The sequence below is a fragment of the Leucopleurus acutus genome (genome assembly GCF_964270905.1).
Source record: "Leucopleurus acutus genome assembly, chromosome: 10".
NCBI lineage: Eukaryota > Metazoa > Chordata > Mammalia > Artiodactyla > Delphinidae > Leucopleurus > Leucopleurus acutus.
The window spans coordinates 27,476,251-27,489,792 of NC_139153.1; the positions used below are offsets into that span (position 1 = coordinate 27,476,251).

The 13,542-nt window shown below is 42.7% G+C and overlaps 1 protein-coding gene across 18 annotated transcripts in view; it reads left to right on the forward strand.

The window, feature by feature from the left end:
• The window catches only part of CADPS (calcium dependent secretion activator), a gene marked incomplete at both ends in the record, with an annotated part of 478,623 nt that overhangs the window by 110,050 nt on the left and 355,031 nt on the right, over positions 1-13,542 (forward strand). For all 18 annotated transcript variants that reach the window (XM_082848968.1, XM_082848962.1, XM_082848961.1 and 15 more), the window contains one exon: positions 9,081-9,413. In XM_082848968.1, the coding sequence (XP_082705094.1) occupies positions 9,081-9,413 (333 nt within the window). The remainder of the gene's footprint in view (positions 1-9,080; positions 9,414-13,542) is intronic.

Consider the following 13,542-nt stretch of genomic DNA (forward strand, 5'->3'; position numbering starts at 1 on the left):
TCTTGTGAAAATATTATTGATTTGTTTCCTAATTAGCCTTTAATAGTAAACAGCCTTTGTCTCTGTGATGTTTGCTGGGTCCATCCACAGACTCATCTTGCACACCGTTTCCTCAATGAAGTTTCTGTTTGGATCTGTTCTAGATGTCTGGTTTGTTTTCATATGTGTCAAATGTAAACATTTTTTCATTAATACAAGTCGTATTAATGATTGCCAGTAAGGGTCGAACTTGGTGCTTTCTCTGATGTGACACATTTTCTGGTTGGATTTAAGGGAGAGTGGAAATGAGGTTTGTAATCACAGTGGCGGTGTGGTAGTGAATAACCTAAATATATTTAAGAAAAGTTCTGTTTAGAAACCACCAGGGAATGAAATTAATTTTTCCCCCTTTCCTCAAAATCCAAAACCCAGTTGAGACCAGGTAGTTCCTTATCAATAGTTCTCCATGTTTAAAGTCATTCACCAGTTTGTAAACTTGTAGATTGCAGATCTTAATGAGAAGGCTCATTTGACTAATGATACAAATTACAAGAAAGTGCCACTTCTGTCTGTTAATTAAATTTGAAAATTAATAGTCATCAACTTGCTAATGAGTCTCTGGAAATTACCACGACATCTATAGTGATCCTGATATCTTCCTCTATCGTGGCTAGTTTATTTGAAAGAGCTTCCTTTAAGTCTGGTGAGAATACAGACATTAAGAAATTACTGAATATTTAATATTAAGATCTGAGCAATAGGAAATAATGTGAGGTATTAATTATTTACCATAGTCATTAGCAAAGCTTTAGAGAGTCTTAAGATTCATGTTTCCTGGGAAGCCTAATCCTCTGAAACAGAGGTCCCCAGTCAAGGGATCAGGATTAATCCTTCACTGGGGCACACTCCAGGTTGATTACCCATCCCTTTCTCTCTCTCCCTCTACTCTTGGGCAGTGGAGAAGCTCGTGTGTCTTTCTCTGCCCTCCTCTGGGATGCAGTTGTTTCCCTGTCAGTATCTGTCCCAGGCAGGACTCTTTGGATTACAAGTACAGACACCTAGGTCACACTGGCTTAAGCCAATAATGAGATTTGTTTGCCCAAGCAGCTTAAAAGTCCAGGGATAGATCTGGCTTTAGCTGGATCGATGTGGCTGGATCCAGAGACTCCAAAGATGCCAGCAGGGTTGGTATCTTTCCCCCCACAGCTCGGCTTTGTTCTTCCCTGGTTGGCTGCATTCTTGGGCAGGTTCTATGTGAACAACACTGGAAGTTCCCATCCTGCGAGCTTAGCAACTCCAGGGGCAAAGAGAGTACTTCTTTGCTGAGAGTCCCAGCAAAAGGCCCCAGGTGACTTGGTTGGACCAACATGGGCCCTGTGTCCATTCTTGAACTAATCACTGTAGATGAGGGGTGGCATAGACCCGGGACAGATAACACCGCTGGAGCCAGAGTGCAGGCTCGGTTGTACTGGAACCGGTTGTGTTGAAAATGGCCTGGTTTCCCATCAAGAAATTGGGCGTGCTTTTGAAGAGAAGGGGGAATGTGTGCTCAACAGGCAAAACCAACAGATACTCTCCTTCTACATTCTCAGCCGCCACCCCTCACACACACACACACACACGCGCACACGCGCACACGCGCACACACTCCACTCCACTGTTTGTATAAACACTGACACATCCCAATTTACCAGTGAAAATGACAATTTAAAAAAAACCAAACTTTTTCTCCAGAAACGGACTATAGTCAGTTACTATAGATTACTAGAGTCAGTTACTAAATTCAGTTTCAGGCAATGGCATTGTTTTGCTAAGACAATAATGGTTTGTCAACTCGCTAGAGTAGTAAAGAGCTATTTTTTAAAAGTAAAGCGAGTGCGGAGCCACTGTCCTTCTGCCATCTGAGCCCACCCATATCCAGCCCAGTCTGGCCCCAGCTGGCCAGCACTCCTTGCAAGCTGGTCTCCAGGATAGAGGGAGACCAAGGTTCCCTATGGCTCTCGCGAGCGTGCAGGTTTATTTTGTCCTTCCCGTGTGGCCCTGATAGAGCAGATCAAGCAGAGCAGGAGATTAATCCTTTAATCTCTTTCATTGTGGCTTGGAGGGTGGGCACTGAGATGGATGCTCTGAGATCTGGCCCTGCAACTTTATCCTGTTTTCACAGCCACAGTCCTAAGCCATCAGAGAGCCCACCCTTTTCTCCAGGGCCCCCTCATCTTTTCTAACTCTCAGCTCTTTTAAGACAAATTGTGAAACATAAGCCCTCCCACCCTCCATCCTCACCTCCCTCCCCATCTCCCTGCTTAATTTTGGTTCCTTCACACGCTGGCCCCGACATCATAGAAAAGAGGTGGATGGAAAGGTCTTACGGAACCTTCCTCACTGAGATCCTGCCAGGAAGGAAACATGGGGAGATATGGTGGGAAGAGGGAGTGTAGAATAAGGGAGAAGACATACCAACACTCATTTTAGAACAGGACAGCCGATATCTGGACTTCCGCCAGCGCCACTGTTACAACTGAGTTTTGTTTCGTTTTGGTTTTAGCTGATCTTCTCTAACAAAGCCCCAGTTAGTTTTTGTCAAACTAGATTTGAATGGTGTATCAGACACAGTTCTTCGGTTGCTAGAAAAAGAAACTGACTGTGGCTGAATTAAGCCCTAATAATAACAACAACGACTGTTGTTTTGTTAGTAAAGGAAATAACCAACCTAAAGAAAAGATGGAAACCAGGACAGCTTAGCCTCAGGAAGCCGGGTAGCAGGACTTAATGCACACGCCATCACTGGTATGAATCTACTCCAACCCCATTCCATTCTTAGGCCTCCGCACTCTGAATCTGAACCCCAGAAGGGGAAGTTTGATCGCCAGTCACAGGACCTTGTCCTTCCTTTGCAAGGTCCTGTGATTGACAGTCCCACTGAAACTGTGTGCAGTGACAAATGTGTTTTCGGACTGAGGTGCTGTCATCAGAAGGGGACGGACGGTTGGCAGGCAAAAACTGCAGGTGTTCTCTGCACAGGGTGACAAACGTTCGTTTGTCTTTATGACTGACGTTATTTTAATCTAAGAAAAGTAGATGTCAGGTCACACCTGGCTATTTTTCTAAAATAAAGCTACACATTTTCCAATAAGCAAAACCACTATAATTCCTCAGTGGCCTTGAAATAGATATATCCCTAGGAAAAGGGTAACTAGCCATTCTAAAGGCATTCATTCTTGTGAAAAAAGTCAGGCAAGGAAGGAGGGGGCAGAGGGCCAAGTGGTTAAGAGGATGAGTTGAGTGTCCGAAAGACGAGTTGAAGTCCATTTCTGCTGCACATGGGCTGTGAGACCTCAGCCACATCTGAGCCTCAGCTTCTTCATCTGTAGTAGGATCTTGCTTGCATAATTGTTGTCAAGACTAAATTACACACACACACACACAAACACACACACACACATACACACACAAACTCAGACACACAACCTCCCTGTAAATCTAGCAACTGGAAAGTGCTATTATGAATATATTAAGGTTAGAGGGGAAGAGTCGTGGTGTAGTGCCCAGGTGCTGTATAGAAATAAATGAGAGGGACTTCCCTGGTGGCGCAGTGGATAAGACTGCACTCCCAATGCAGGGGGTCCGGGTTTGATCCCTGGTCAGGGAACTAGATCCCACATGCATGCTGCAACTAAGAGTTCGCATGCCACAACTAAGGAGCCCATGTGCCACAACTAAGGAGCTTGCTGGCCGCAACTAAGACCCAGTGCAACCAAATAAATAAATAATAAATATTAAGGAAAAAAAAGAAAGAAATGATAGAGGAGAGTTGAAAGTTATGGAATCAATCCACTCCGTAGTTTGGGGCCTGGACATTGGGTGTGGAAGATACAAGGTCAAGGAAGGGCAAAAGGACATAGAAAGGGGAAAGAGAACTACTTTTGTTCCTAATCTACCATCACGTACCACAGCTCATGGCCCCAGATGTGCTTCCTAAGTTTGCCCAGGATAACCTTACTTTCTGGTGAAGAATAACTTTAAGATCCAAAGATGCTTTTTATTTTAGAAATTAACATGCACCTTGCCTCAGTGAAGGTAAAATTTCTCGTTTTTCCATGTAGAAAGGGGTGTTTTAAATGACTGTGAAAGTCAAACATGCCCAATATAAAAACAGACAATGTAGGGAAACATGTAAATGAAATGGTTAAGAAAAATACCTGTAATCCCATGATCCTAGACAACCACTACTACATTTTGGCATATATATTTCTACGTATTTTTTGATGTGTCTATACACATAAAGATAGCTCCTTGATTTCCATGTTAAGATGGAAAGTAACTAAAAAATATTAATAACCCACTTGTTTCATTTCACAGTTGTTTTCTATCTTCTTTCGACTTCTGCAAAAGTCACACGTAACATATACTCTCATCAGTAAACAGTGTTATTACCTGTGATGTTCTCAATCAAGGGCTATGCTCCTATGCCCCAGCCCCACTTCACCCCTACCATTGGAAGTCTCTGGTTTGACAGCATATCATGGACATCTTTTGTGGGTTTTTTTTTTTTAATTGGAGTTTAGTTGATTTACAATGTTGTGTTAGTTTCAGGTGTACAGCAAAGTGAAGCAGTTATACATATACATATATCCACTCTTTTTTAGTTTCTTTTCCCATATAGGTCATTACAGAGTATTGAGTAGAGTTCCCTGTGCTGTACTTATTAGTTATCTATTTTATATAGAGTAGTGTGTATATGTCAATCCCAATCTCCCAATTTATCCCTCCCCCCCTTACCCCCTGGTAACCATAAGTTCATGGACATCTTTTGATGCTGATGAAAAAAAAAGTTACCTTTTTAATGGCTTCATGATACTCTATTTAAAAATAACAGGTAACTTTTATTACATTCTTGTAGTAGAGCACCATGCTCACCAGTTGACATTCATTGTCTCACTGAATCTTCACTCAAATCCTACACGGGAGGGTGATTGTGATTCCCATTTGAAAGATGATTAAACTGAAGCCCAGAAGGATGAAGCAATTTGCTCAGCTGACCAAGCTACTAGCACCTGGTGGAACCAGGATTTGATCCCAGGTCATCTGACACTAAAGCCCACTGCTCCCATTATGTGTGTGCCATTCATTAGTAAAACTCATTAGTAACCTGGTTGTTGTAGGTTTCTAAAATCTTATTTACTCTAGCATCTAGGTATTTTTCTTATTTATGTTGAAATGATATGCTTTTGTAGAGCAGGAAAGGATCCATCTTGTGTTCTCAGCCTGTCTGTAAGGAAGCCAGAGCTGGGTCAGCTTTACCCCGTATCGTCTACAATCATCAGTTACCGACGTGCTTGTGTGTTTCTAAAACAACCTTGAGGTTGCTTGGCTCTGGCGATGGAGCAAAGGACTGATGGATGGGGTTGAGTCGCTGAATTGACTGCCCTTCCCCATTCCGTATTTATTTGTTTATCTGCCCTCTCCCATCATGACCTACCTGTCTGGGAGTTGGCAGACAGGTAGGGAGGATTTATGGATGTGCTGCATAGAGTTATGCCTGGAGTTGAAGCCTCTCGCAACAGTTACCAAAAAATGAAACAGAAGACAAAACCCAAAGTACCCGATAGAGCTCCCGGTACAAATGAGTTTCAGGGGTCGTTTTAGAGACACGCAAGCACGTCACTGGCCCCACTTCCCTTCTGACAGACTGAGAAGCCAAGACAGATGATGTGCCTGGAAAATTAGTTTTCCGCTACCGCCTTCTCTCCCCGTGGCTGTCTTGCTGCCTTTTGGCACTTGGCTGTCACCTCGATGTTCCGCCTCCTTCCTCTGTGCTCTTGACATTCCACTCATCTCCTTTCGTTCTGGGGCCTGGCAGTTATATCCTACCTGTGGACAGAGGGAGCCTTCCAGTTTTCAGAGTCCTTTCAGTTTGATCCTCATCAAAGAAGTCTGGCTGGGTGAACCCCATGTGATGGCAAAGGAGAGAGTGGTTGACAGAAGTTAAGTGACTTATCTAAAGCCATCTGCTAGTAGTTCAACAAATATTTATTGAGTGGTTACTGTGTACAAAGGAAGGGACTGTGGGGAACAGATAATGTGCTCAGGGTCCAGGGGTCACCAGTTATGGATGCCATCTGGGACCAACGTGCCAATATCCTCATTTCTTACCCTGTGTTGTCAGGTCCCATGGAAAAATGTAGCGTCAGTCAATCGTTTTAAGAGACCATTATATTGTGCTTGTTGGTTTCTCCTTTACCTTCGTTCCCCCATCCAGATATAATCTCCATAGGGTCTCTGCTTTGAGATGTCTGCTTTGTTCGTGTCGTTCCTTCACCGATTCTGTTATTCAGCATAGCACCAGCTATGTGCCAGGCACTGTCTTAGGCACTTGGAATAAATAATAGGAAAAAAGCAGCTACAGTTCCTGCCTTCCTGGGACTTATAGTCTAGCTAGAGCCTCAGATATTAACTAAATAGTCACAGAGACAAATGGCAGCTGTGGAAGGGCTTTGGGAGAAAGGAATATGGTGCTGAGAGCTTATAACGGGGGACTGCTACAGGTTTGTGGGACACTGATATGGACAAATGGGAGGAGGATATGGCTTCATCATTGATTGAATGTTTTTAAGTCACCTCTGATAGTCGTTAGCACTGACAACAAAGAATTAACCCCTTTGCATCCCTGCCACCATCATCACTCACCTATGCTCATAAGGTGTCTCTCAGCTGGCCTCCTGCCCATTCTCTTGTCCCTCTTCAGGTCTGTTTTCCACATTAAAGCCAGAGAATGTGAACTTGATTGTGTCGTGTCCCAGCTTAAAGCCTTCAGTGGCTTCCCAGTGCCCTTCAGATGAAAACCAATGTTCTTAATGGGACCTCCCATGCCCTTGGCCAGCTGACCCCTTCTGCCCATCTTATACTGGTCATTCTCCTGCCCCTCACTGCCCCAGCCATACTGGCTTCTCCTTATTTTCTCAGATCCTCAGTGTATTACACATATTGTTCCTTCTTTCACTCTTTTCCTACCCATCTTTCACATTTCATGTCTCCTCCAGGAAGGCTTTCCTAACTGCATATTGGAATATATTCCTGGCTTCGGGCACCCATGAACCTGTGTATTTTCCCTTGGCTAGCACTTGTCCCAGATTGTAATGATGTCTGTATGGGATGATTAGGACAATGTCATGGAGGCACGAGGGCTGGATCAGCATCTGTTTTGCTCCCCACTGTAACCGTGGCAGCTGGCACGTGCCTTCCCCCAGTGAGTGTCCAAAGAAAGGGTGAATGGGCTCATGGAGAAGAGTATAAACATAACAGCTGAAAAGACAAGCTCAAACTTTTATAGTTCAACTCCCTCAGTGTACAGGAAAGAAGTTAGAGGATCAGAGAAAGGAGGTAACTTACCCAAGGTCACACAGCAAGTTAGCGGCAGAGCTGGCCTGGGATCATGGTTTACAAGTCTTGTCACAATGTTATACTGCCTCTCCAGAAACTTCCTCTTTTGCTTCACAACTTTGATGTACTTTGAGATGTAGACCTATAGCTGAGGCACAGTGTGTTACATGGAGAAACTACCTGCATTAAGCATTACAGATTTTCGGGTGAATTCCTAGCTCATTAAAGCCCGTAAGGCCTGAGGATTCATTTGAAACTTTTTTTTCTATGATTGATTTTTAAATGAACTCTAAGGTCTCAACTGAGTACCAGTTCCCAGGCACAGTGGAGCTGGCCATGGCCTCTAGCCTGTGAAGCACACCCTCAGCCCCCCTTCTCTCTAAATTAGTTCATTCAGTTGACAATAAATGGAACTCATCTTTCTAACATCTCTCCTCCCCAAGGAAGGCTTTGTGATGAAGCAGGAGGCAATGAGATGCCCCTCAAGCGATTGCCTACCAAAGGCATCCCCTGAAATCTGACAGGGGAGTGAACATTTCTTCCGCCTCTGGAAGGCTATTTATGCACCTACTGACGTGTGACCAGGACACAGCTCAGAAGTGTCAGACGTTTCCTCTTTGTGAACGGGAAGCAGCAGCTTCACTGCCTTGTATGACACCCTAGAACTGTGTAGCTTGTATAAGCTCTCGAATGGTGGGCACTGGGGTGAAAGCAAATTATTCTTAATGGCTGCTTCATCCCAGGACCCAGGCAGCACCAGCAAAGCAACCAGGGGTTCTCCCACCAGGCAGGTGAGACCCATAGGAAAGGGAGGAGCCAGGGTGAAGTCAAAAGACCGTGCGTTTAGAGTCAGCCAATTTGAGTTACCAAGAGCAAGTCCCTTCCCCTCTCTGGAGTCTTGGTTTTTCCTTCTACAAAACGGATCGAGTCTAATGCCTTGTCATTCACTCTCAAAGAGCCAGGCTCCCCTCTAGAGATGGATGATATTTGGGGGGACAAGAAAGGCACAGTCCTTGCCCACGTGGAGTTTACATTTAGGGAGAGGAGACAGGCGTTAAATACATATTTACCTAATCCTTGTTCAGTTTTAATTGTGATGAGTATCACTGAGACGCTAAAATGAGATGTAAATAGTGGACTATGTACTGTGTAAAGTGCTGTGTACCAGACGTCATGCCAGATACTTTACATATAAAAATAATAACAACCAAAACAACTTATATGGCATTAATATGAGCCACTTTTTAAAGTGCTCATCATATATTGACTCATTTAATCCTCGTTTAAAAACACTTGTGCTGTAGAAACTACTGTTTTCCCCATTTTATAGATGAGAAAACTGAGGTACAAAGAGGTTAATTTGCCAAAAGAAATACTGCCACTCAGTGGCACAGAAAGGCCCCAGGCTGTGTGAGCAATTGAGTCTCTACACTATATGCTGCTTCTCAGGATATGACTGTCTCATTTCATCCTTTCCACAGCCTAGTAAATGCCATTGTTATTCCCATTTTCCAGATTTGGACACAAAGGCAAAACATGTAAAGGCCCTCTCTCAGTTCCCACAGCTAGGAGGTAGCGGGGCAGGATGCGATTCACACTGGTGCCTCCCGGGAGGCTCGTGAGGGGGTCCGCCCAGACCCAGCCGCCAGCCTCCAGCCTCACAGGGAGTGTGTTACTGCCGGGCGGCTTCCTGATGTCTGTCCTGCCCTGCTGTTGCTCAGGTGTTCCTGAAGAGCGACCGCGTGGCCCGCATGGTGCAGAGTGGAGGCTGCTCCGCCAACGACTCGCGGGAGGTCTTCAAGAAGCACATCGAGAAGAGGGTGCGCAGCCTGCCCGAGATCGACGGCCTCAGCAAGGAGACCGTGCTGAGCTCCTGGATGGCCAAGTTTGATGCCATTTACCGCGGGGAAGAGGACCCCAGGAAGCAGCAGGCCCGGATGACAGCCAGCGCAGCTTCCGAGCTCATTCTGAGCAAAGAGCAACTCTACGAGATGTTCCAGAACATTCTTGGGATCAAGAAGTTCGAGCATCAGCTCTTGTACAACGCCTGCCAGGTAAGGTGTCTGTCACCTGGGCCCAGAGCTGTGAGTAAAGCAGGCCACATGATGATGTCTGTGCACCCTAGGCATCACTGCCTTCATGTGCATTTCTTGATTAAAAAAAATATTTTTTATTACATCTTATAGCTGCATTGGTAAAAGTTGAATATAATCCAGGCTAGAATATATTCAGGTTTTTCTTCTGATTTTTAAAAAGAAATTTAAATGTTTTGTGAGCTCCTAAAAATCTCATGGACCCTGGGTATTATGTGTGTTGTGTCTAAGGGGTCAATTGGCCCATGTGTGGAAAGTGCCAAAAGATCAAAATGATGTTTGTTTTTTTTTTAAAGATTATGTGCCTTTAAAATAGGTGGTATTTACCAGTTGAAGGGCTTGTATTTCCTCAGCTGGGGAGACAGCTGGACTTTGCACCTGGTCGTCAAGTGAAATTATTTAAAACAGAAAGCTTCCAGAACACCTGAGTTTGTCATACTCATATGTTAGTCACATCTACATTTCTGAGATGGCTAGCTGAGGCTCCACTTGGGCCCACCCCAAAAATGAAGTTACATTTTCTCTGGATCACAGTTTGGGGGCGTGAAGTACCCTAGATCTTCATTGCCTGTGACCGTTTCCCCGTTACATTTCTTTATTCACCCACTATTTATTATGTGCCTACTTTGCAGTCTTTGCAGATTTTATTGAATGTTGCTTGCGAGCATTTTTAAAAGGCACATTTGCAGCCCACAGCCCTAGATTCCAGTTCTGCATGCTCAGGGCAGGGCCCAGGAATCTGCATTTTAAACAAGGGCCTCCCTTCCTGGTAATTTTGCTGCCCTTTGCCTTTTAAGAACCATTATACAAATTCAGCTGTGCCCTGGTTTCCCTGCACCAACTCTGCCCCTAAAGTTGGTAAAGTGAAGACACTGTAGTATATTGGCTAAGAGTTGTTCCTTGCTCAGAATCCAGCAGACCTAGGTAAATCTTAAGATGGCCCCTCACTAGCTTTGGGGCCTTGGGAGTTAGTTAACCTCCCCACATATGAACTTGGGATGCAACTGTTATGAGAATTCATGTGTGTAAAGCCCAGAGTAACATGGGGCACTTTGTAAATGGTAGCAGTTAAAGTATGTTATAGTCTACTGGAAGAGGCAAAAAGTCAACAGACAACATCAGAACAGTGCCATAAATGTTTTTTTTGTTTTTAAATTTTTAATGTTTTAAAATTTATATTGGAGTATAGTTGATTTACAGTGTTGTGTTACTTTCTGCTGTACGGCCCAATGAATCAGTTATACATATCTCCACTCTTTTTTAGAATCTTTTCCCATATAGGTGATTACAGAGTATTGAGTTCCCTGTGCTATACAGTAGGTCCTTATTAGTTATCTATTTTATATATAGTAATGGGTATTTGTCAATCCCAATCTCCCAATTTATCCACCCCCTCTTCCCCCTTGGTAGTTTGTTTTCTCCATCTGTAACTTCATTTCTGTTTTGTAAGTAAGTTCATTTGTATCCTTTTTTTTTAGATTCCACATATAAGTGATATCATATGATATTTGTCTTTCTCTGTCTGACTTACCTTCACTTAGAATGAGAATCTCTAGGTCCATCCATGTTGCTGCAAGTGGCATTATTTCGTTCTTTCTTATGGTTGAGTTATATTCCACTGTATATAAGTAAACGTTTAACATGAGAACTACAGGATTTTGAGGCTTCCTTATTCCTGCCTCCATGGCTACCCCCTAATTCAAGACACCCACATCTTTTACCTGGATGACCAGTGTCTACCCAACTGGTAGCCCTGCCTCCCTTCTTGCCCCATGATAATGCACCCATCATGCACCAACTCAAGTGATCTTTTAAAATTGTAAATTGGATCATGACATTTCTGTGCCTAAAACCTTCCAGGGGCATCCCATCACCCCTAGAATGATATTCCAACTCGCCACTACGGCTTGAGGAAGAACAGGAATCAGCCCCGATCATATACCACTTTCCCTGCGTGCTTACTCACTGGCCTTCTTTCTGTTTCCCCAACACATCAGATTGGTTCTGGGCCTTTGCGTTTGCTCTTCCCTCAATTTAGAATGCTCTTTTGCCAAGACCTTTGCCTGACTGGAACAGCTCAAATGTCAACTTCTCCAAGAGGTTTTCCAAGACCACCCCATCTAAAGTTCCCCCTTGCCACACACCTCATCAAGTCATTCTCTTTCCCATTCCCCCATCCTATTTTTATCAAAGCCTTTACCACTATTTTCCATTTCTTGTTCATCTGTTTTTATCTGTTTATTATCTGTCTCACCCTCCCCGCCCATCTTTCACCAAAATGTTGGCCTCATCAGGGTGGCAGTTCATCTCTGCCTTATTTGCTAGTATCTCCAATGCATGAAACAGTTCTTGGCACAAAGTAGGTGTTCAGTAAATGCCCACTGAATTAACAAATGGATCATGGCAGTTTGCTTTACCTGGTTAGTAGGGTCTTATCAACCATTGTAGCTGACCCAGAAATTTCTGGATGTTTTACTAAATAGGAATCTGTTTAGCATTTCATAATACAATATATACATTACATTCAAAGGAATTCCTGACACCCTACTTTCTTCTAAGTCCACTTCAGTTCAGAGCACTTATTGCCTACCTGAAGGTAGAGAGTTCCTGTGATGGGCCAAGAAGTATTTCGAAATTCTCAAATAAGTCTCAATGTGAAATTAAATTTAATTATTCTTTTTAATTAAAATGGTACTGCATCCCATGTGGCACTTGTAGAATAGGGTAAACAGGTGGCATTACCATCCATCACCACCATCTTCTCTACCGTAAGAAGATGGGTTGTCATAGCTTCAAAAAGATCGACAATCACCCAGCTGGGTGATAAGTAATACTCAAAATTACAGTTAGTCAAGTGTTCCTAAACCTGCTAGGCATAAAGTGATTCTAGGAATTCATTTTTCTTCTTATTGCAGCAGCTAGCTTATCATGCAAATATTCTGTTCTTGCTTAGACATCAGCGTCATTGGAAAGAGTCTATTGTTATGCCATACTTACCTTGATGGCTTTGAACTTGTTGAATAGGGTTAAGAGGCAGCACCTTATTTTGCTCTTTTGTCATAAAAAATGTATTAATTTGACTCGTATTTTCAACATCTGTTCTATGAGTTAGAAAAAAATATAATAAAAGAATCATGTCCTCTCTCCCCAAAATAATGATTGTCCCCTTAGTTAAAAGAGAATTATAAGACATATAAAGGGAAGTACTTCTTGGGACAGGAATACTTAAGACATTTCTTATTATATTTTATACTCACACCTACATCTGATTATTGCTTCAGTGGTTCAACTCAGTAGAAATTAGGACAAATAGCATATGAAGAAGAAAAAAAACCCACAAATTAATTCTAAATACATGATTATTTTTAACTTCCATGTCTTTAGTCATCTGAGTTATACAATTGTATTGACAAATACCAGAAATATTTTAAAAGAAATATAACATTGGTAATAATAATACATTACAAATGTTATAGAATTGGGTATTCTCATAACTTACTGGTGGAATCATTTATTATGGTAAACTTTCTATAGAATAATCTGTTAATTTGCAGCAAAACCCCTTTATAATGGGCAAACCATTTAACCTGGCAGCTCTCCCTCTAGGAATTTGTTATAAGGAGATACTTAGAGATGTGTACAAGAGTATTAAGTCCAAAGATGTTCATTGCAGCATTTTGTATGACAGTGAAAAAACGGAAGCAACTTTAATTCCCAGCAGTAGGAGATTAATTACCTAGATTTTGATTGAACGGTATGAGAGAATACTCTTCAGCCAGTAAAACCACTGAAGAAGAAAGCTTACCACATGGGGAAATGTTTATGACATATTTCTAAGTGGAAAATCAGGCTATGAACCAGAGTGTGAAGACGTAATCCCACTTTTATGGAAAAAGTACTGGATGGGTAAAAAATAAAACCTTCACTATGCTTATCTTTAGGGATAGCATTATGGTTGATTTCCATGGTTTTCATTTGTGCTTTTCGGCGTTTCCAAATTTTCTTCCTGAAGCACATAGGTACTTTGTAAATAGAAACATATAGCAAAAATCTCAACAAAGAAACTATCAAAACAATGGGATAAGAAGAA